This window comes from Sipha flava, unplaced genomic scaffold, assembly GCF_003268045.1.
Source record: "Sipha flava isolate LNK unplaced genomic scaffold, YSA_version1 264_pilon_pilon, whole genome shotgun sequence".
Lineage (NCBI taxonomy): Eukaryota > Metazoa > Arthropoda > Insecta > Hemiptera > Aphididae > Sipha > Sipha flava.
In genome coordinates this window covers 73897-98958 of record NW_020272926.1, presented here as the reverse complement: position 1 = coordinate 98958, position 25062 = coordinate 73897, and the positions used below count along the sequence as shown (strand labels likewise).

At 28.5% G+C, this 25062-nt stretch overlaps 1 protein-coding gene across 2 annotated transcripts; it reads left to right on the top strand.

The window, feature by feature from the left end:
* Positions 1-312: 312 nt before the first annotated feature.
* Positions 313-20029, top strand: LOC112685064. Of its 2 annotated transcripts, XM_025556832.1 has the most exons (5): positions 313-628; positions 14045-14177; positions 14269-14403; positions 14843-14998; positions 19955-20029. In XM_025556832.1, the coding sequence occupies exons 2-5, from the start codon at positions 14045-14047 to the stop codon at positions 19981-19983; spliced, it is 453 nt and encodes a 150-aa protein (XP_025412617.1). In that variant the 5' UTR covers positions 313-628; the 3' UTR covers positions 19984-20029. The 2 variants fall into 2 exon arrangements, with proteins under 2 accessions (XP_025412617.1, XP_025412618.1); XM_025556833.1 differs by lacking the exon at positions 14843-14998 and having other exon boundaries at positions 314-628.
* The last annotated feature ends 5033 nt before the right edge of the window (positions 20030-25062 follow it).

Genomic DNA, 25062 nt, shown 5'->3' with positions numbered 1-25062 from the left:
GAATAATAACGACCGGGGGCGCGAGTACTTCGCCCACAGGAGCGGTATACGGAGAGAAAACGGTAGGGAAAGAATGATGGAGTGGGCACTAAGTGTGTGTACGCACGACGGGAGCGACAAAAAAAAATAAGAAGAAGAAGAGAGATGTATAATATAAAAATAATAAACCGTCGGCGGCCGGCGGCACACGGTGTTTCGTACACGGGATTAGGTGGGACTGTGCTGCGACTGGAGCGCATTAAATCAATATGGAGCCTGCGAACGGCGGCGGCGGCGGCGGCGGCGGCCCCGTGTGGCCCCGTGCGGTGTGCGCGCGTTGTCGTTCAGTACACGTCCGCCTGTCGTTCACCGCAGCCACCGTCTCTCATCTCATCTCTTTCTCGATCGTTCACTCTCTCTCTCTCACTCGCTCTTTCTCTTTCTCTCTCTCTCTATTTCTCGTTCTCACTCTCTCTCAAACCCTCGGCCGGTTCGCTGTACGATGAGCGCATGACAAACAGCGGTAAACAACAACAACAACATCAGTTAGAACCCGACTGCCGTCGACTCCGAGAACACATCGTCCGCACTTCTCGCACTCGAATCGTTCCGGTGCACACGCCGCACGAACCTCATCAACGAAAACAAGGTACGTAATAACAATCGTTCATAACCGTTTTTGTACATGAGCCACACGACATTTTAGACGTTTTATACAGCCGCGAGTCCAACGAACGAATATAAGTCTTGGGTCAGGGTTTTGGTACCCCCTTGAGTGAGATAGCAGAAAATGTACGTTTTCCGGAGACTTCATTATCCGCGCGGTACTTGTAGTCACGCTACCCTCCAAGGGTGAACGAACGTTTTGTTTCACTTCCCCTACGCGTCGTGCTCTTCGGATATCGATAAATACGGAAGCAAACATGCGCACCTCACTGATTTTAAATGTAATATTTAACAATACGGGTGTCGTAGAACGTACAGTTAGAACTCGCACGAAAACCCGAACCGAAAACAAGGATTTTGTACGCTTCGGATGTTGTTCGTTTCAAAACAACACCACTGCGAGTATGCGTGAATAATATAGTTTAGTTGTGCGTAGTCATAAACAATGTGAAAATTCTCTAGGGGCTCGTATCGGTCTCGGAGTTGTATAAACCAATATGTGAAACGAAAAACGCGCACGCCATTTCCGAATAATTTGATTATACATTGATTCAGATAATATACGAACGAAAACAATGAACAACATAAGTTCATCATAATTATGCACACATTTTGTTGGCTAATCATTAAAATTTTTTTTTCCAAACAGATATGCGCGCATTAACTCGCCGGATTAGATAGCATTATTTTTAAAAGCAATATTATACGTGTTTATCATGCGTTATATTACGACGAGATGTTACAATAGACTAATTAAGTGGAAAAAACCAACATGCCGAGATAACAGTATTTTATTTTTTTTTTTTTTTGTAACTGAACATCGTTACTCGTAATTATTATATTACTACCTGAATAACAGAATAAAATAACAAGAATACTTAACTTAAAATCATAATAAAATATCGAATACCTGTAAAGCTGTAGTTTTTAGGCATAGATCTATGCTCATCTACGCCATAAGGATTGTGATTTATCCATATTTTCAGCCTACAAACTAAAGTAGTGTGAATTATTGGTACTAACTTGGTTTTAAATTATGTCGTACATTTACGTTCTGCAACGTAATTCAATTTGCGTGCACGTGAAACAATTTACACGCTCTAACAAGGTGCTTATGACTTCATTATAAAATTATCTGATGATCAAACCATGAAATCTAACAATCTCGTCAGTATTTTTTTTCCAATCAATTATATTAAAGGCCAACACATGTTTTCATATACACTTAATGCGTTGTAATTTCAGTTCGACAATTGCACAATAAACGAGAAAAAAAAATTGAATGACCGTTTAATATTAATATTTTCATATCTCGACGTATCATGATAATAAATAATAACACATTATGACACAAAACGATTAGCACAGGACACCAAAAAAAATGTATTGAATTCACCGGGGAAAAAATTATCAAATTACAAAGACGCGCTTATCGTAAAAAATTAAAAAACATAAATATAGATGTATTCTAAATTAGCAGTTTGGTAAAAATACTGCTGTCATAAACATCCGTATCATAGTAACTGTGGGCCACTTCGAACCACAGCTGTGCATTTTCATCTATATTTTGCATAATACCCCAGCAAATCATCCCAATATCATGTTCTTGATTGGACCGTAAAAAATAACTCATATACGCGCACAAACACACACACACACACACACACACACACACACATACATACATACATACATACATACATACATACATACATACAAATATGAACATCGAATTATAAATTATATACTACTGAAAAATAGGTCCAAATAAATATGTCGTGTTTTTACAAAAATATATACTTATATAACATGTGTGACCAACTTTTTCGATCATCAATAATGATACACTGTTCATCCCTGCAGCATCTGCTTGACAGTTAAGTTTTCCTACACATACATTGTATAAACATAAATACTATAGTAACTCACATGTTACAAATAAAGTACAATTTTATTAGGTACTATGCAAATTCGTATTTTAACTATAAATCTATTTTCTTTTACACATACGTGTAGTATGCGGTATTCGAAGAACTTATATAATTGCACGATGTATTTATTTTTCCTTCTACTCGCTACTCATGCATGTGTTAGTGTCTCACAGTAAAAATCGAATCGGCTGTTCACGATATTTTGTCGCAATTCAGGCCACAATAACCCTCAGTGACCTACGAGTTTCCATCACACAGCTTCTAGTCTATTTTTCAAGAAACTATTTGTTCAGGGCAATAGATAAAGTAAAACGAGATGTGATAACAATTGAAGTTATATCACGAAGCCGTATTTACCGTTATTCAACAATAGTAGCTGCAACAGAACTTGAGTTCCAAGAATCTGTGTATAGACATAGGAAAATATGCGACCTATAGTGCAAAAATGAATGCCTCTGAGGTTTGAAACACCTTGACAGAGGTCAATGGTCGATGTTCCCCATATCTGTACGTAATAAATAATAATGATACGATCTGGTTGTTTTTGTACAAGAATCTATCGGTAAAATCGTTCTTAGTTATGTATTTATAAATTACTATCGGTGTTGATTTTTTTCTGTATTTAAATGTTATTTATATTTTATTTTATTTTATCATGTTTGTCAGTAATGTAGTTGCAAATAGAGTTCCAACTATTTATGTACTTCAAACTGTTCAAAAATCGACTGCAAACGTATTATTTAATACTATTCAAGTCATTGCAATTCGACTTTGAACTACACGCATTATTGGTCGACATTTTGAATTAATTTCGTCCCTTAAAAATATACTTCACTAAAATTATATTTGAAAAGGTTATTAGCATAGTTCTATAAACGTTAACATAAATTGCGAAGATTTAAATATTGTTTAGTCGATTTTTCTAAGAATAACATGGTTTATAGGCAGCATAAATATTTGTACCTATTTGTATACATTTTCAAAATCCAAATTACCTACCGTGCAGCCATCAAATCAGTAAAGTATGATAAACTATACAATAGATAGACAAGACCCTAAACTGACGCCATTAACATGCCTTAGAGCACGGCTGCATTTTTCCCACTCCCCGAATAATTTGTCTTTTGAATCAAATATTTGTTGAACTAAGAGTCTAAATACTTCCTTGTCGTAAGTGCATACGTCGGATTTCGTAAACATGTGCCAGTTATATGGATGTAGGTAAAAGTACCTATCGATTGTTGTTGGAATTAAAATTGCTTTTCATTTTTGAAACGTATTGTACATCGAATACCACACCCGAAGCAGAACGATGACCGAATAATACAAAATGGATTAACAATGGTGATACTGTATACGTAGTAGTTACATAAAAGATGGCACCACATAGATGCATTTTGTCTCCTGTCTTGCTGTTGTTATCTTGGTAATCATCAGAATAAAATCATTATATTTATACCTGATGGTGTATCTGCGATGATGCTTCTCACCTTTAACAAAGTTTGTCCATTGTAAGAGTCTTGATCTTCTAACCTTGGATTAGATTTCTAAATTAAATTTTCAATAGATATTGATGTATATATATCACTAAAATTTTAACTTTTCAAATTCTAATTTTTTATTGTATCTTAGTACCATGAACATATTTTTATCGTACTCCAATATACCATGCATTTTTTGGTCTAATATCTAATTGATACAATAGACAATGCAATGATGTGATTAAAAATAGAAGACGCGAAAATAGAAGAAGACCAATATATTAAATTATTGTATTCTTTACAATTTTTCTTTTCTTTTCATAATAACTTTCTAAATAATTAGACTGGCTATCCAGATGAACAAAAGCATATAGTTGCAAAACATTGATTGTTTTATTTAGAAATATTTACGATGTCATTAATTACATGCCAATTTCTATCTTTAGTGACATATGGAAACACTATGTATCATTGATTCTGCATTATATCGCACCAGTAACATATTATATTTTGATTATCAAACACAATGGCTTCCCCAGGTGAACCAATGATATTTACAACCTAATTGTGTGATGTGGCTGAGTATCTTCTCTTTTTATAGTATGAACTTTTCTCGTAACATATTACATTGTCGACAAACTTATGGTTTTTGTATCATGCATAGATCACAATTTGCAAATAAATAATAAAAACTAAATTAAGAAAAAAACCTACAACTTAATATTCTCAAGCTGAATATATTGAACGCCAATAGAATACAATATTGTATAAGAATATTTGCCTTATATATACCAAAACTTTCAATCGAATATACTCCTTAGGCATTGATGAAATCATCGGAGTACTTTACGACTTAATATTATCTTTATTCAAATTTTATTCTTACTTTAGTAAAACCATGTGAAAGTTGACTTCCAAGTATTCACATCAGATTTCCTATATATGTTTGTTATGTCTAATAAGGAAAACATATTTTTCCATTGAAGTGTTTCTATTATTCGTTAGCAATGTTAAAATTGTTATTCTTACTAATATATTTTCTTCTATTTGCTAATTAAATTACATTAATTTAATTCTATGAATTTGGTTATTTCTATGCAGAAATAAATCGGTCTTATAAAACTACACTATATAAATGACATAATATATCTATAAAATTTTCCTGGCAAGCACATAATATTAAACTTTTAAATATACCATTAACTCTAAACCAATACAAGCACGTCTTATTAAATCAAGCATATGTAGAACTTTATCAAATGCTATGAATTCGTTATTTTAAGACTTAAGACATAGTTGCTACAGTTACTAGTTAAGAATCACCCATTAATAATCCAAAGCCTGTTTCATAGTCAAATAAATTATTATTATATTGATTAACATAAAAATTAAAATTAAATATAATGTTATTTAATAAAAACTTTGTTTTGTTTTAAATTTTAAAGCCACTAACATTAGAATGATTTTAAATCATCATTAACTTACAGTATACTTATTATAACTTCTTATAAACCAAATGCATCATTAATATCTATTGAATTTTTTTTAAAACTATTAGGCATAATACGTTGACACTTATAAAATAAATGAAAAATAATTATTTTTTAATCTACAAATAGTGTAAAACCAAAAAATATTAAGATATTTTTATTAAACACAAGATATTGTAAAGTGAATGACCAAAACCTATAGTTTGAAACTTCAAGAATCCAATTATACATTTGGGAATGACAAGTTTTCCGAAGCTAATTTTGAGGACAGTTTGTAGTATCCCCAGAGGTTAGAAGTACTTAAATTATTCAAAATAACACGCACGCACTTTGGTGTATAATAAATTAACTATTAAAAGAGCTACACGGGTATCATAACTGACATATTATAAAATATTTCCAGTGTGACAAAAGATCCACCGTGGGAACGTTTTTAATGCAATCGATCTAATAATAATACACAATAAACCTTTTAAATCAATTTCAAATAACATTTTAAAACATAATTTATTAAATATAATATATTAAACTCGTACCTATGACACGGTTATTTTAATCTCGTTTATAATACATTTTCCTCATAAAGGTCAAAATCATTTAAACTAAGATATATTATTCAATGATAAAGCTATCAATAAAAACTGTTAGGTATAAAGTGATAAATATTTGTTTAAAATATTTCACATATTTTTTCCTATCTGTATATATATTCATTTTTTTTTATTTATTGACCAATAAATATATAATATAAGCTATACACGTTATTAATATATTAATAAAAATCACAACTTTTATAAAAAAATCAAATAGTTTTTTTTTTCTTTCTATTCGACCGCTGTGCTTTGATGACATTATTCAGCTCACCAATTTATCTAATTAAGTATAAATATAGTTACAAAATGGTAGGAAGAGAAAGAAATCAATTGAACTCGAACATAATAACTATCAAATAAAACAACAGCTAAGCATTGGATGTGTTATTGATTAATTTATGAATAAAGAATATATATGATATAAAATAATATGTTCTTATTAATTTATTATAAAAACATTAAGGGTATTATTTTATGTACGTAAGGCATTTATGTTCTAAAATATTTGAGAATTTCACTAGACAAACGACTAACCTGGGATTCACATTTAAAGTCGAAACGAAAAAATATTAATAACCACCTCCATCTGCTTCGACCTATTCTCAAATCCAAACTACCGATTCACACAAAATCCATACTGTACAATCTCTACTGAGACCTATTTGGGTGTATTTTATGCAAATTTGGGAGTATGCCAAATTCTCACAAGTCCGCACCATCCAAGCTCTCCAGTCCATTATTCATCGGCTAATTTCCTTGACCCCTTGGTACCTAACAAATGAAATCTTACATAAAGATTTAAAAACTGCTACAGTTAACCAAATCACCAAAATATATTATATATTTCACTCTAAACTGCAACATTATCCTACCCCTTTACTTTCCCGCCTATCATTACGTATTCTTTCCGTCTACCCACCATGTCACTTCAAGAAGCGTTGGTACCGTGACCTTTTCAATTAATTAAAATAATATTGATTAAATAAATAAATTATTCTGAAGGGTTCCATCTCTGGATGACTTTCCTTATCACGTGCTTCATATTTCTTATTTTATGCTATATTCATGTGTATGTACAGTCATCAATTTTACTTAATTGATATATAATTAATTACTGATCGTAAATAGATCCTTTTTATGGGGTTTTAAAGGTATAATATCCATGAACTACTATAGTAATTATCGTAATAATAATATATATAAATTAGTGATTCGCAACGTGGGCGATATTGTCACCCGATAGGTGGTGAAGTGGTTCTAAAGAATCGTGAACTTGTTTTGGGTGGTAGGATGGTGTTGAGTATAATATATATTATATTTACATTAAAACAAAAAACTGAATAAATATAAAATACATTTTCTACTACACACTTTCCAAGTATATATATATATATATATATATATTTTTTTTTTTAGGAGGGTTTAAAAATATTTGCTTCTGAAGGGAGTAACTTTAAAAAGTTTGAGAACTACTGATATACCAAAAAAAATAAATTTGATGTTTAATATTATATAAATATAATATTTTTATAAATACTTTCAGTCTAATATTTAAGTTCTACCAAGTGAGAATCGTACATTTTTATGATTTTATTGAAAAACCAACATATACGAAAGATAACTTATTAGAAAATTAAATTTATGATCAATAAAAATGTTTTATTTCCTATATGGTATTTTTATGATTGTTAGAACAATTATACAGTACTTCATCGCAATAAATATTTTCTATAATTTGTTTCCAAAAATTAATATAATTTTACATTTTAAAAATTGATTTTACAGAAAACTTATTGCTATTTTATTTATTTAAGAAAAAAAAATTATAACTTATATTATATAATACTTCATATCTTAAGTTATATTCCCATGGGATTTAAAAACTAATTTGATCTGAAAATAAATTACCTTTTTAAAAAATTATAATTAATACATTGAAAGTGATAGGTCCCTATTGTTATGTCAACCTCGAATTTCCAATAGGTCCCTATTGCTATGTCAACTTCAAATCTCCATAGTCATAAAAAAGTACTTTTTTTGTCCAAAACTTTTATTATATTAATTTTTATAGCTTTTTTTGATGAAAAAATTAAAATCGCTTTTAAAATCAAATTTTTTTTTTTTATATAAATCGAAAAATTATTTATTTATTTTTCCCTTTTACAAAATACACAGAATTATCTTCCTAAAATAATTGGTTATAAACTATATTAGTTTTAATGTCATTAGGGTTTAATTTAAATTTAAATTGCTGATACGCTTTCTTACATAATACAGATATATTTAATTATTTCTATACTACTTAAATTTAAATTTAAAATATGACTTATTATAGTGGTACCTAACATAATGTGTATTTAAATAGGTACAAATTATACATTAATAAAATACGATTTAAGTACTGTATAAACTTATCAAATTATCTTAATTATTAAGGTAGTATAAAAACACTAATTTACTAAAGTTAATTTGTGAGAACCTTCAAAGGCACTTCATCCGAGAAAATTCTGACAGGACAACAAATTTAACTATTTTAAATTGTTCAACCACCAATTACAAAATATTATGAAAGTATTTAAATTTTATAGTGGACATTTATTCTTATTATCTCGTAAAGATTATAACGATATTTTTCAAATAATATTATTGTTAATAAGTATTATTGAATATTAATGTAAGCATAAAAAATGTAAAAAGTGCAGTTAGTGATTAGTTAATTTTTGTTTATCTTTAAAGATTTAATGATGATAAACGTAAATAAAATGTCCTTTTTTCAAATACTAGAGTCCGAGGGATTATAAAGCCAAAGACACTTGAAAATTAATAGGTTCTCTTGAATAATGGAAATATGATTTTTCTCTTTTTATCTCATAAATTAAGTACGATATTTTTTCTTCTGTCTCTGGAAGAAGGTTGTTATTACTGTCATAAATACTTCATCCTTTTCGTCTTTACCGGTCGTTAACACCAGAAAAGCCAACAAAGGCCACTGATAAAATTGATGACTTTTTATTATATATAGGTATATAAATATAAACATAACACACTCACGCACACACACATATACATATATATATTATACGTACATACACACATACATACAGTGTGAATAAACCAAAGCTTGGCAAACATCCACCGGATGTTCTAGCAAAGATTTATATAATCTTTTGGGGCGCCTCTTTCCCAACATTTCAAGACGTTTATCTTTGTGTAGGTGATAATTATTTTCAAAAATACGTTCCAGTAATATTAATTCTCCGTCTTTTGCAGGGATACGGGTCATCGTTAATTCATTGAACTGTCTGAAGTATATAAAATTTTTAATGCTTAACTGTTTTCTTAAGCAAATAGTTACTTATCCAAAAGCAAAATACCATTAGTTCTCTAATAAATAATCTTTTATGTCTTTGAGAATAAATTCCGACTTATTGTACAAAATACAAAGAATGCATTTTTACTAGACATCATAGTATTTATGATATATTTATTTAACAAAGTGAATTTCACATAATAGTTCAACTGTATTTTTCAAACAATATACTTCTCGGAGTAAAATATTAACAAGTCAATAAAACTATATTGATTATAACCAAAAACTGTTTATAAATATCTTTCAATTTCCAATCAATTAGTGTACAACTGATAAAAAATAATAAGTTTACTCAACATAAGTGGACCCACTTAAAATGTATTTAATGTAAAAAATTTAACCTTAAAAATAAATAATAAACACTCACATAATATTAATTTTATTTTAATTATTTTTATTTTAGTATATATACAAAAAATATATAAATATATATAAAATATATAATTAAGACGGAACACTTTTAATATTATTAGAATTTTAGGTATATGATATGAATTATATAAAAAATATAAAAAGAATATTATATGCAAAAGTTACAGTACACAAATTAAAAATATACAAAATGCTAAATGTAATAGTTATATTTATATACAGTATTTTACAATAAGGAAAGCCGGTTCCGTAATGGAATCAGATGAACTACGTATTTTAGGTTCATTAGCTAAATAATTGGTGGGACACATAGGGACATGGAAGGTCATAATGTATATTAATAAGTGCGTTGTGGAACTTTAAAGATTATAAAGTTGAGTAAGGACGGGAATTCATTATTATTATCATACTTCAAATATTATAGAACTAAAAAAATATTATATTATTATATTTATAAATAATCTTATAAACTGTGAATATTATTATTATTCATATAACTATGTTGTAAAAGATTTTCATTGACATTAGTTTCAAAAATCCATAGTGTAATTTTGTCATTGAAAAAATATATCATTTTTTTTATAGAATAGGTAATTAAGAACCAACTAATTAATATTCAAATGATCATTTGGTAAAGAAAATTATTGGAGATCAAATGTCATTGTCTTCCCATATAAATTAGATCCCGTCAGCTTGCGGGTAAATTCTTACTAAAAGTTATTCCTAATTCTTCTATGCCCATCTTTGATTCTTTATTATCTCTTTCTACGCACTGGCAATACGTCCCTAAAACACTCTCCATTCTTACTTCTATTGCATTGTCCATCTTTCTATTTACTTATATTCTTCTCACCCCAACAAATCGGTTATACTGTTATGATATCCCATATAAGTCTTTAATTAATTCCCCATATATTCATATACTCCCAGACATTTAAGTTCCCATGTGATAAGTCTATATTAAATTGTGTATCCTTACTGTTAATCACCTTTTTAACGATTTTATAAGATCAAATTTCTTGAACTACTATTTAATATTCACTTATAGCTGTGTTACGGACAATTCATCAGGTTTTTCTTTTTTCATTCCCGATTTTCAACTAAAATTTGTTGACAATTGTGGTGTTGGCGACACTGTGATTGTGCTGCGGTAACGATAACCGAAAAAACGCAAGCATGGAAAACGTTTTTACATATTATGATATATTTTTAAAATAAAGTACAATAAAGGTTCTTATACTAAAACATAGTTGTTTTATTTGTGTTAAATACGCGAGACACAAAAACAATCTTCCTCGTTTTTCTTGCTCGTTTACTGCGGAATGCCTTTCTATCCTTTCAGCTCTTAAGGCAATCGAATCTCTAAATTATGACAAGTTTCTTATCACCACAGATTCACAATAAGCTATTTTCTCAATTAATTCCAATCCCTTCAAGTCTAATATTTCTCCTTTTGCCATTATATTAAAATCAATAATTTTTTCTTTTAAGTCTTTCAATCGATGCATTTAATTGTAATGGTTTCCAAGTCATTCTAGTATATATGATAACGAGATTGCGGATAAGCTTATAGTTTGCAGTCTCCACCAAATCCATCACCAGACCATCAACCCTCAATATTCCACCTTCTAATCTACTTCCCATCCTATTTATGTGTTATAAACAAGCTTGGCAAAATAAATGGTCCTCTCTCCCAATTAACTTCGCTTCTTGGTACAGACTTATTAACCCTTCAATTGCTTCTCATTCCTGGATTCATGATCTACCTCTATCTATACAATATGTAGCTCAATTCTCACGTCTTAAGTTCGGTCATAATCTTCTCCTCCCTCATGCATTCCACCTATCATTAAACCACTATCTTTTCTGTACTCGGCATGATGCGATGTTAAGTGCAATTTTTCGCATATTCTAATGACTTGTCCTTCGCTTTCAGACTCTCGCCTCAGTTAATTTAAATTTCTCCGCTAACATAATATTTATCCTGTAAATCCTTCAGTTCTCAATTCTAATTTTATTCCAGTCATTATAAGTATTCTAAATTTTATAAGAACCACTCAGTTTCTAATTTAATTTAATGTTTATTATTTATTTATTACAACTTTTTTTTTTATTTTTCTGTTCTTAAAATATTTCTCATGATCTGCATGCTTCTTATGTTATTTTTTAAAATAAGAGTTAAGCTGTTATAATTTAATAATTAAAAGTTTTGTTCTTTTTTTTTAAAAAAAAAAAGTTCTATCATTAAGTATTCTAAGCAATCCATATTATTGTCTTACTTTTATTTGTCACAAACGTATATTAAATATTTTAATTACTTATAAAATATAAATATTACCCTGACAAAACAATAAACAGCTAGAGGCAATGCTCATTTGATTAGAATTGTATTCAATAATTCCTTTTTTCGTAACTAAATTCTCATTCTCTACATTTATAAAATGAATCAGAATAATCAAATATTAAAATATCCCACAGCAAAACGTTCTCTTCTTTCTTGACCTTTAATGCATTTTTCAAATAAATTAGTAATCAATTTATTAATCATACCAATTTATAATAACCGAAATCAAAGTGTCATATTCAAATTTAAAGTTTATGAACGATTCGAATATAACATGGAACCATTGTGAAATGTGATTGTTTTGAACGACTAAAAAGATAGAAAGGTTTTAGTACTTTATCACGTACGAAAAATAAATAGTTTTTGTCCTACATTTCAATCCTTTCTTACAAAGAACCAATCAAAACATTAATTTGTTTTATAATAAAACCTTGTAAGCTTGTCTTGATTTTCAATTTTTCGTCAGATATTTTATCGAAAACTTGCATAAAATAATGTTATAAAATTCTACGGTTCACGTACAAATGATATTAATGACAAACGCTGACGCACTACAGGAACATAATAAATCTACGTAAACAAGACTAAAATAATAAATTGATTGTTATTTCATTAATTTATACAGAATAAAGTATACATCTTTTAGACTTTTATAAACATTGGACGTATAAATGTAAAAACATATATATAATTGAACTAAACACAACCGTGATTTGTGATTGAAATATTAACAATGAATTCAATTATGTTTTCAAAAATATATGGTATATAGTAGTTAGAAATTAAGGTGCGTTATATTTTTAAAATTAGTTCAACATTAACATTATTCTAAGCGTGAATGTTATTTCCCTAAAGTGTACTTGACCCCGTAGATATATTTTTGAAAATGTCACTTAAAATTGTTTATTATAACAACCTTTTTTTTAAAAAGAGGCGTGTTCTCCGGTTTCCATTTTCCGGACCCTTTTCTTTTAATATTGTTTGATTCATTATTCAAACAAACAACTCAAAATATTCTCAAATGTAGTTAAACTGATGACTATAAAATTTAAAATATGTTTATAAGTCAATTTGTATTAAGCTCAAAGCTCATTAGTTGGTATTAAAGTCTATTTTATTTTAATATATTTTTAAAATAAAAAACTGTTTGTAAGTCACTCACGTAATTACGAATCATGGCAAAAATATATATTTCACAAAAAATATAAACCTATAATGTTATTATGGTTAAATATTATATGAATTACAAAAAGAAAGAAAAACATTGTTTAAAAATGCTCTTCATAATATGTAGAGCGTTTCTAAACTGTAACGACTTCCCATATTTTACGAAGCATGCATTATTATTGATTAAGAACAAAATTCTACTTGATATTTATTTTTCTTTGTATATTTATGTACCTATTCGAACACCAATAGTTCAAATAATCAGATGTATCAGAAATTAGCATTATTAATAAAATAAATAATTTTTATTAATATCAAATTCAATATAACAATCTACAGCGTCAATCCGTAAAAAATACTCACAAGTATATGAGCAAAACAAAAAAAAATTGTTGATAATATTATCAACTGAAATACAATCGTTCTCACTGTTTGAACATAAATGGCGATAAGATGTTTTAATGTTCCATTATTAAAACTTTGAGTTCGTATCTGTGAAATGATATCACTCGATACTTTTCACATCTTTGTATCTGCTAAGCAATTTTATGTCTCACATTTGATTATTTTACTGTGAAGTGCACAAATTTTATATTATAATATACTCGTATGTATACGTAAAATATTTGAACGGAGTTTTTTTTTTTTCAGATGAAGAGTTTTAGTGTTATTATGTTTAGCATGTTGATGGCTATGCTATTGGTTGCCATTACAACAGTCAGCTCAGATAACATTAGAAAGGATGAAACACCATTGAAACGTTTGGCCAGAGCTCCTGAAAAATGTAAATGTTCCTATATTAGTTGTTCCTGATATTCTGGTGTTAAAGTAATGATGTACTTAATTTTAAATTGTATTTTATTTAACTGACACAGCCTGCCATTATGACAAGACGCCATGGTCACCGTGCGATGATAAGACAAATATGAAGACACGCACATTGACTCTAAAGGAAGGTGATGAAACCACCTGCGAAAAAACCAAGAAGATGGTGAAGAAATGCAAGAAAGGTATTTAAGAAAAGTCTAAAGTTTATGAGCCAAAATCCATAACTACTTTAAAGCATGTTTATACTATTATGTCATTTTTTTAAGCGGGTCAAATATATAAGTACATATAACACTCATAAAAACGAAACGAATCATTTTGGTCTTATTAAAAACCCATTAAAATAACCCACAGGACAGTAGATGATGATATAGGCACGAAGGCAATAAACGAATCTCTTCCTGTTTAAATCACCTCACAGTTAACGATCTCTACCATTGATGTTTTAAATAAAATAAAAATCGTACTATGATAATAACAATTACTAAATATTAACCGAGAGTTTAAGCACAACAACAACAACAACAAATATCTCAATCTATCGCCATAATACTATTATAATATTTGCTTTTTTTAAATATTAAACGCATGTGGTTGTCTTTGGGCTGTATGTTGTTTTAGCATGCAGGTATAGGAAGGGCACGTGGAGTCCATGTAACTCGCACAACGAAATAATCAGGACGGATACACTCAAGCATCCATCCACCGAAAACTCAAACTGTGAGAAGACCAGACAGATAACGAAAAAGTGCAAGAACCGTTTTCGGAATCACTTAGGTAAAAAAAAATCTTTAACCCTATAAGCCCTTCAACGGGTAGTTAAATTTATCCATCTTACCTGAAAAATATTTAAAACTCTCTATTTATTGGTTTTTACAATTTTAGAAAACATATATTATTACTTGAGTTATACTTTCATACATTCGTATATGAATATCAGTTTAATCAATTTTAAAAATATTTAAAAAAAAACGAAAGAATAACATCTACAAAAGCTATTTGAATAATACTAAAATAAAAGTTCATTCTGCGATTTTTGTAAAACCCGTTGTGAATATTTTATACTAATCGAAAACTAATTGCAACTTAATCTCTAAATCCTTACTACAAGAATTTTTCAACGAACGACATTTTTGAAATATTTCGCTTGAATATTCTGGACTTTCGGTCTACTGTTCAATAAAATATTACAATGAATACATTTTATTCTTACTTGTGTGTTAAATAATATTATCTTGCTCCTACTAAAAAAAATAAAATTATAATTTTTACCTGCCAAACGTTGTTAGTGAGTTAATAATATATATTAAATAAAAATATTTACATCATATCTGCATAAAATTGATCAAAAATAACGCCTTGTTTAGATTTCTTAAGAGTGTTTTTCAATCACAAATAACAATGTTATCGTTTTATTAAAACTAAAACAAGTATTATAGCGCAGCACACATTGTTACTTTATACGTTATTTTTAAGTGGTTATAGTAAACAGGGTTCTTTCATATTTTTTTTTTTAAACATAAAACCGATTCTTAGATGTAATCAACTAAAATGTTGTAAACATTCACTAAGGACGCCAATTTCAAACTAATGACCCAGGAACGCACATAGTACAATATTTCGATTGCTATACAGCTTATAATATTAATTACAAATTTATATTACTAATATATTATTTAATACTTTATACTTATATTTACTATTTTAGCGCATTTAACACAAATATCTATAATACTACCATAACATCCATAGCAATAAAACTGAAGATCTTAGATCTAAACGGATATCGGATAAATATTACATGAGAATATTATTAAAAGTTGGGTACATGCATGCTCTTTTAATATATGTCGTATCTCTGGAATAATTTTTCCGAAACAACGAACTGTAATTTACCAATATGAGCAAACTGCAGAGTGCAATTATGATAAACGTCATATTTGCGATTTATCATGTTACCAGATATATAATTTAGCAGCAAAAAAAAAATTATGCCAATAGCCGATCAATGTTTTTCCTATAATTTAACACGGAAAGAAAAAATAATTAGTTTCAATAAAATCTAATTAGTTTTTTTAGGACTTAGAAAAAATGTTAATTTTGCTTTTTAGTAATGGAGAATTAGATAACGCCTTATATGCTTTAATACTAATAATTGTGAGCTGACAAAATATAGAAAAATATCTTTCAGTTTCCGCTGAAATGTTATCCGGTGAGCACATGTACATATGGTTAACTTAAATAATGAAATAATAAATAATATATACAAAGGTACCCCATTAGTGTACAACCATGACTATATTGAATTCACCGAATTTTATATCACATTCGCCATGTGAAATAATATTATTCCCGGTAACGACCATAAATGAATCGATACGACTGTATATGTCTAATCGAGTTAAAAGTACATTCCGGTATGAATTTGCAAATCAGTAATCTATGCGGACGTCGTTTGTTCGTTTCCGCAATCAAAGTATTTCCGTCTCTATAGCTGCAGTTTATGTACTCGTATATAGTATTCATCCGCAACCAATAACTCGATAAAAATAATTGTTTCGAAATACTCTTGAATATATTATTCTAACGTGTTGCAATAATAAATGATGATGATATTTTTTCTTCGTTCAACGCAGTACTACTTAATTGTTGACCGAATTTAAAAGTAAAACCGAAACAATTCTCTTACAATGAAAGCGTAATCATAAATCGTCATAAAGAAACAATTGAAACGTAAACACGTACACTAAATACAAATCGAACATTTTAATTAGTGTGATATTATGATCGATAGCAGGAACCGTTAAACTGGCATCTGGCACACTTGATCACATAATGAATATTCTATTCGTATATTTTAAGAGTTGGTACTGAACAGAGGTCAAACCGAATATCGGCGACCACTCATTTTTTTTTCGCTTGTAATAAAATTCCTGTTTAATATTCAGAATAAAAAGTTATTCGAACTCCAAACCAAATTACACATTTTCAAAAAACAATTCGAAATAATAATACAATTCCAATCGCTGTTAAACTGTTATATATATATATATATATATATACATACATATATTTCACATCATATATACATTGCGCAATCAATATATATATGTATGTACGTATAATTTTCTTTTGCACGCTGTAAAGGTTGAAGGGAAAGTTAAACACGATTCGGCACTTGATTCCGGTCCAATAAACCTTTTACACTGCACCACATTACACATTTCGACCGTACGAGCGTTCTCAGTTATTGCCCAATTGGCGGGCAAGAACCCATCCAATCGTTTCGTGTACGTAAAAAATAACGGCACACTGTTTATTTAACACATTTAGCTAAAATGATTTGTATGCGGTACCTAGTGAACCTAAATGCGTTCCTCTTTTCGCTCGAAATCTGAAGTTAATAAATCTGTACGGATACATTAGTTCTGGTTGCGGGCACTCTTCCGCGGGCAAGCGAAAAAATGATCCACAGTAGACTTTCCTAAAAAACAGTTACCGATCTCGAGGCGCAATTCGGTTAAAAGTTCTGGCGCCACGCTATTACATCGACCGCCGCCATAGTCTGTTGCAGTTACCGTACAGAAAAACAAAAAAAAGTATTACGCGTATTGTTTTAAGGGAGGGTGAGAAGGGAGAGAACGTATATTAGTGCTTCGCGTATAATATCAATAATATTAAAAGTGCACTCACTCAGTACACCGAATACGTTGCATAAAAACATTTCGTATTTCAAAAGCCATCATTCATCAATACCGTTTCCTACCTTCTATTTTCATCACTAGGGCTCGGATGTTTATGCACTTAAAATGACTGTAATATTTATACATTTATGCACTGAAATATTACCGAAAAAAATATGCGAAAAAAAACAGCAAATATGGATTTTAGATTAAAAAAAAAAAAAAAAACTAAAATATTCATAGTAAATTTTATTTTACCCTTCGAATTATAATTGATGTGTATTTAATTTCGATCATATTTTATCGATCACTAAATCATCGACCAAATGACTCGCACCGGTATTTGATTCGGTAGAACGTGAAACAAATTTGTATCCAAGCTCACTTAAAATTGAATAAATTAAAAAATATACACAACTTTATAAAAATCCAAGTTTACTCTTGACCGTACGTTTAAGTAAACCCTCGAAGACTACACTGTTCAGAATCATGCGTTCAGTGATATAATAAAATCACACGTGAATTATTATTACTCTCGGAATAGAGCAGGGTACGTGAGGTGTCGATGTGAGAAACACAACATATCAACAAGACGAGATGTCCTGAAGCACAACTATGGAAAATTTAAAGAAACGTATTATGAATTGTATGGTTTAATTAACGTACACTATTAGCCTTCGGTCCAGGGTCGAAAAGGGGAAACTGATACAACCAGTGAATAATGATGTTCACTATAGTAATATAATATTTTAATTTAAAACAAAAATACAAGTGTCATTATTTCTATATTAGTATATCCAATTTAACTATATATTTTTCAACCGTCTCTTAGGTATCTTAGGTCTCTTAGGTTTCCGTAGTATTTGTAGCGAAAATGTGCTATAACGTCCGTATAAATTGCGATTAAAAACTCATCTCAACTACGTCTACGTGCATTTCAATCACGAGAAGATAAATAAATAAAATTGTCTCTCCAGCCGCCCTTCCTTGCATCCTCGCCAATGCCGCACGTGTCGATCGTTCACATCATACGCCGCAATAGAATATAAAATAATCATTATCGCCGATGGCGGTGGTAACGACAGGTCATTGGATGAAAGTCGAAAATGTCTCGACACACGTGCACAATACAAGTACACAAATGTATAAAGATCGTTTAACCGTGAAATATGCATACAGCGCGCACATGTGCCGTTTATTTTTAACAGTAACACGATCTTCAACCGTATCCCTAGGAAATGATGGCGTTTCCTGCGTCGTGCACTGCACGTGGTAGTGCTATGATATACGTTTTTACTACTCCATTTTTTTTCTCATATATATACAGGATGTGTCATTCAATGGGCTAGATTTTTAACGTATCTAACACGTACAAAGTACCCGCTTAAATAGATCACTCTGTTTATGTGCCGGGTATGTATTATACCAGTGCCCAGTAATGCATTCAAAGTGTTTTCATGGTAGGAGTTGAATAGAAAATAATACAATATCGATCCGCTGAACTTTTAAGTAGTTGTGTTGATTACAATTTCTAAAAGTTCATAATGAAAACTGTAATATTATATGTTACGAATTAACTTTTTATATCTTAATAAGTAAATAACTGTAAGCTTTTTACTACATCACAATTTCTAAATAATGATAATAATACATGTACATAATGTACTATGGAATAAATAACTACCCACATTTTTTATTACCAAGTATTTCAAATAAATCAAAAACTGAAACCATAAAAAAAATAACAAGAGGAAGTACACTTCTTTCGTCTCCGCTACAATTGAATGCACGTGTTTACGTTTTATGTTTCATGTATTATATAGGATACAAGTAAGTACGCATATAGGATATTTTAGGTACACATGCGTATATTGTTCATACCAGTATGTAAACAGTGGCTCAGTATAAAGAGAATAATAATACTAACCCCTTTAAAACTAATAAGCCATAATAGTACTAAGCTATTTAATACAAGTAAAAATTCAATGAATATAATACTTGTTCCTAAAATGGAGGTAGCTAATTTTAAATTATTTTTCATTCATTTCAGGTCACAAGAAAAACCACAACAAACAGTAATGCATATAATATACACACTACGGAGTGCTAACATGTTACAAAACAAGAAAAAATAATTGCAGTCATCTCTCCCACTACCCCACTCACTATATCAATCTCCTCTATAACTTCTTCGTCATGTGTGGAATCATTCAATACATTTCCTCAGTTTTTCGACTTTTTGCTTTAATCGTAAACATAACAATTAAGTTTAATACATATTATAAAATTATACGTATATCTTATATTGTGATTATATTTATAAATAAATAATAATAATAATAATATAATTATTATTATTATTACTATTACTAATATTATATTATGGTTACGAAGAAGTCTTCGTATTTCTCATCTAGTTAATTTTCTAGAACGTCAAAAAATGTAATTAAAAAGGATCAAATCAATATCATATTCTCGCTACATTTAAGTATTTAGCAGTTCGAATTATTCATAATAATACGGTAATCATTATATCTATTTTCGGTATTTATTTAGTATAATGGTATTCATTACGTCATGATAAAATACGCTTCATTCCAAAGGTTTGAATAAAATTAAATATTTTAGAACGGTACTCTGTTTCCGCTTTTGGATTATCATTATTATTATAATTATTTTTATTTTCATTTTTATTATCATTATTATTATTATTATATACGATTGTATGATGTATGGTTTAGTTTATAAGTTATTTTTATAGGCTTGATTTATTTAGAGTAGGATTATATTATATACTCCTAATTTTAATTTCTTCTTATTTTAGCAGCGCATGATTTTTTAAAATCAATAAAAATTTTCAAAAAAAAAACACGAATTTTTTTATTATAATTTATAAGTAATAATACTTAGTTAGTATTATAACCTAATCATTTCAAATACTATATACCCTAATTTAATGACCAAAATGTACAAAAGAGAACAGTTGAATACACACCATTTATAAAGTATATCCCATAATCAAATTGCATTTAATGTTGAATTTGTTTTATACTATTTTTTCGGATTACGACTATAATTTGTACACACTGAATATATGAATTAATGAAAACTAAGTATAGTAGTTCAGCATTTTTACTGATATAAGAAAATGAGTATATATATATGTGTGTGTGTGTGTGTGTGTGTGTGTGTGTGTGAGTGTATGTGGCTTAATATAAATTAGCTATAATATATAGTAAATACTAAGTGATGTCGACAATCAAATCAAATTAGATGTATACCTAAAGCTATAATTTTTGACAGCTTGAAATTCACCGATTATTTGAGTGGCACTCCTTTGTTCGACGCTATCAAATTAATCCAAGGTCGCTTGTGTGTCAACATTTGAAGGGGATGACATTTTGATAGGAAAAAAAATTAAAAAGTAAGGTAACAAGTTTTCGTAGTAATAATATTATGAAGATAACATACAAGTAAGTCATCATTATACATATTATATTTGAATATGTGACATAATAAATTATAGTATCAACAACCAAACTTATTTTATTAAATAAAAATAAAAATTTATAGATATTTTATCACTTTTTAGAATGCTAACCTAACATATTAATGCTGCCCAATAAAAAATTATGCTCAGACCATATAGCATATAATAAAAATTTCCATCTTTCATCATTGAACACACAAAAATAAACCTTCCGTTTATTATTTATATCCTCTAGATACCTACTTATTACACATTACTCACATTAACAAATTATATTATTGAAACGATAAATAAATACTTATTGATCTGGTATTAGGCAGTTCTACGAAGTAATGCGCAAAAATTACTTCTTCCCCGTCTGATATAAATTATAAAATATCCTGGTGGAATATTCTGTATAAAATAACCCAGTCTTAATTTGTGTATGTTATAATTGAATTTTAGAAAGCACTAAATTAATTCCAAAAATCAAGATGTATACCGTATATTTGCATATATAATAATTAATAATCCTTCATTTTGACATAATTCTACTGCAGAAATTGAACTGAAGCAGTAAATAATTAAGCATTATTCAGTTCGTATAATTAACTTATTATAGCCTTAGCAATAATTCGGGCGGTCGGTAATTGAGCCACATTTACCTGCTTCATACAAAATATTTGTTTACTTTTTACTACCCTGAAATTGGACTACAAATGAACAGCATAAAAGTATACAAATATACGTTTATTAACTAATAATTATTTTTATAATGCATAAAATACAATAATTTTTTTTTTAATAATGCCATACGTAGGATTAACAAATTTAATATAATATAAAAAGTCAATTAAGTTAGTTAAATCATAATGATTATCATCAATTTTTTTTTTTTCGTTCTTTTATCGTTTTATTCTTTTATCGTTCCTATACTTCTCATTTAAATATATACTTCGGATTGAACCTCCAATGAAACATTAAAAATTATGAATATATAAAAATTATTTTTAAAATATGAATGAAAGTATTCGATGGCAATAGTGGCCCAATCACCGGGTCTACCTGTTATGAATGTAAAACTGTAGTAGTCCAATTACCGTATACCTTTTTGAAAAAAGGTTAATTGTGTCCCGATTCCCGGGCACCCAATAATTCAATTTCAAATGATGAAATAATTAAAATTATAGTACGCTACAAAATCGAGAAAATGAGACTTAAAACCAATTATATGAAATACATAATTCGTTTTTATATTATAATATATAAAATATGTGAACCCACCAAACAATGAACTTGAGTTGAAGCTTTTCTGGTCACAAATGTTTTCCATTCGTAAAATGTTACCTTTGAGATCGATTGATTGAATACGAAATGCGGATCGATGGATTCAACACATTCCGACAAATTGATCGGAAATTTGGATTAAATCATTTTAATCCGTAATCCGGATTGATAGAAATAATGTTCAGCTTTAATACATACTTTTTCGCATTGTTAACATTTTATACTTATTTTTAAAAATGTAAAATGAAATTTGGCGTATAATTTCGAAAAGTGATTTGTTAATAGTGAACGGGCACAAATGTTGATGCATCAAATAGAGGGCTGATAGACATGTCAGATGTAGGTACTATAAAAAGCAGTGTATGTCTACAGTATTAATAATAACTGATGATTCCATTTTAGAAAATTCTAATGAGCATAACCACTCTGCAGATTCAGTTCAAAAAATCGATAGGCAAGTTTATAATATAATAATAATAGTATATATAATATATTAATAATAAAATGTTTTTTTTTTTTTTTGTTAATGTCTAATTGTTTATGTCTTTTTTTTGTTACTTTTTTTCGTCTAAATATTCTTATTATTATTGGCAAATTTGACAACATCGCATCTAATTCCATACGCAGTCGTATACATAAAAAGGTAACCCACGCGCAATCGTACTCCGGTGTAAAAATTGATTTTAATTAAGTTCAAAATAGTGTTGAGTGATTTAAATCAATCTTTTTCGTGAAATGAATAAATTTTTGAATCGATCTCCATGATCCTAATATGGATACTTATAATTAATTTTTGTGAATCAAATTGAATCGTTGATACGATATTTTATGCAAATCGATTCATTATTAATTGTTGATTCTATTTCCGATGTTTTCATAACGCTGTAAACACTACCGTTTATTCTTATCACGAACTTTTCATTCTGAATTAAATCGATAAATTTTCAAGAATCGGCCAGCACTAAAATTTACTACACGTTTTATATTTTCATCTACTTTTCATCTAGAGCACAAATCAACAAAGAATGTCATCTATTGATTTTTTTTAAAAAATAGCATACAAAATGAATCGATCTTTTGTCATTAATTTTTTTTAGATCGATATTTCCATTCTGAATTAAATCGATTCGAAATATCGATTCACTTTCAAGAATCACCCATCACTAGTTTAAAATATTAAAAATGTACGCTAGTCTATAGAAACTTAACTTTGTGGTCCAATTAATTGACATTCAACGCTTCATACGTGTAATATACCTGTATACGATTCAAGTATTATTTTCATTCGCATGCCTATTATAATATATTTAATATAATGTATCGAGCACATATAACAACGCATAAAATATACTTAACAGTTGTACGCGTAATTCTACACTGTATCATTATATATTATATCATTGTGTATTATATTATATTTTATACTAGTTTTTTCAATTACTAAGAATTTTCTCAAGTACATTATGTTCTCGTATACACTATATATAAATCTATAAAGTATAAAATAAAATATACATATTTGTACGTGTACATGATCACTAGATAACAAATTGATGCTCACTAATTAGTACATAAATGTATTAAATATCCAAATGAAAAAAGAACATATCGTACCGAAACCCAACATGAATAATCTTTGTTGTCAATGCCTCCATTCGAAAAAAATTTTTAAAAAGTTCATATGTTAAAATTTCAATTCGTTTCATTAATATTAATGATGTATATTTGATTAAATAATTTTAAATAATATCTTTATGATTCAACAATTAATTTATTTTTGAATGATGTAGATAAAATAAAATAATTTTAAAATGGGATATTTTTTTTGTAACATTGATTAATTAATTGCATTTCATTAAATCGTATTTAATCTATGTATTATCCAATTAAAATTTGATAAAATAATCGATTTCATTCAAAGGTAATTTACAAGAACATAATACACATTTCAAACTAAGCTGTTTAGAATTAGTAAATTAAAATTTTAACTATGTTTGATGTTAGGTAAATATTACTGTTATTACAATTGTATTGACTAAATATATATTTCTGACGATTAATATCAGTATAAACTATTTCTAATTAGTTCCTTTATAATCATTGCAATATACTGAAAATTAAATATGTAATTACTTTATTTTTAATATTACTGAAAAATAAACACCGTGTTGAAATATCAATGATGATGATTTCATTGGTTAGAAAATCTATCTAACTAATTCGATGGTGCGGTAACATCGCTCTCTAAACTTTTGTATATAACTTTTTGAAAACCATTATACAACAATGAATAGATAATATAGATATAGTATTTTAAAAGTTATGTAAATTGTTAGGTTACAATGATAAATCATTGCATTATAAAAACGATTCTGAGTGAAGGTCGAATTATATTTATTAAA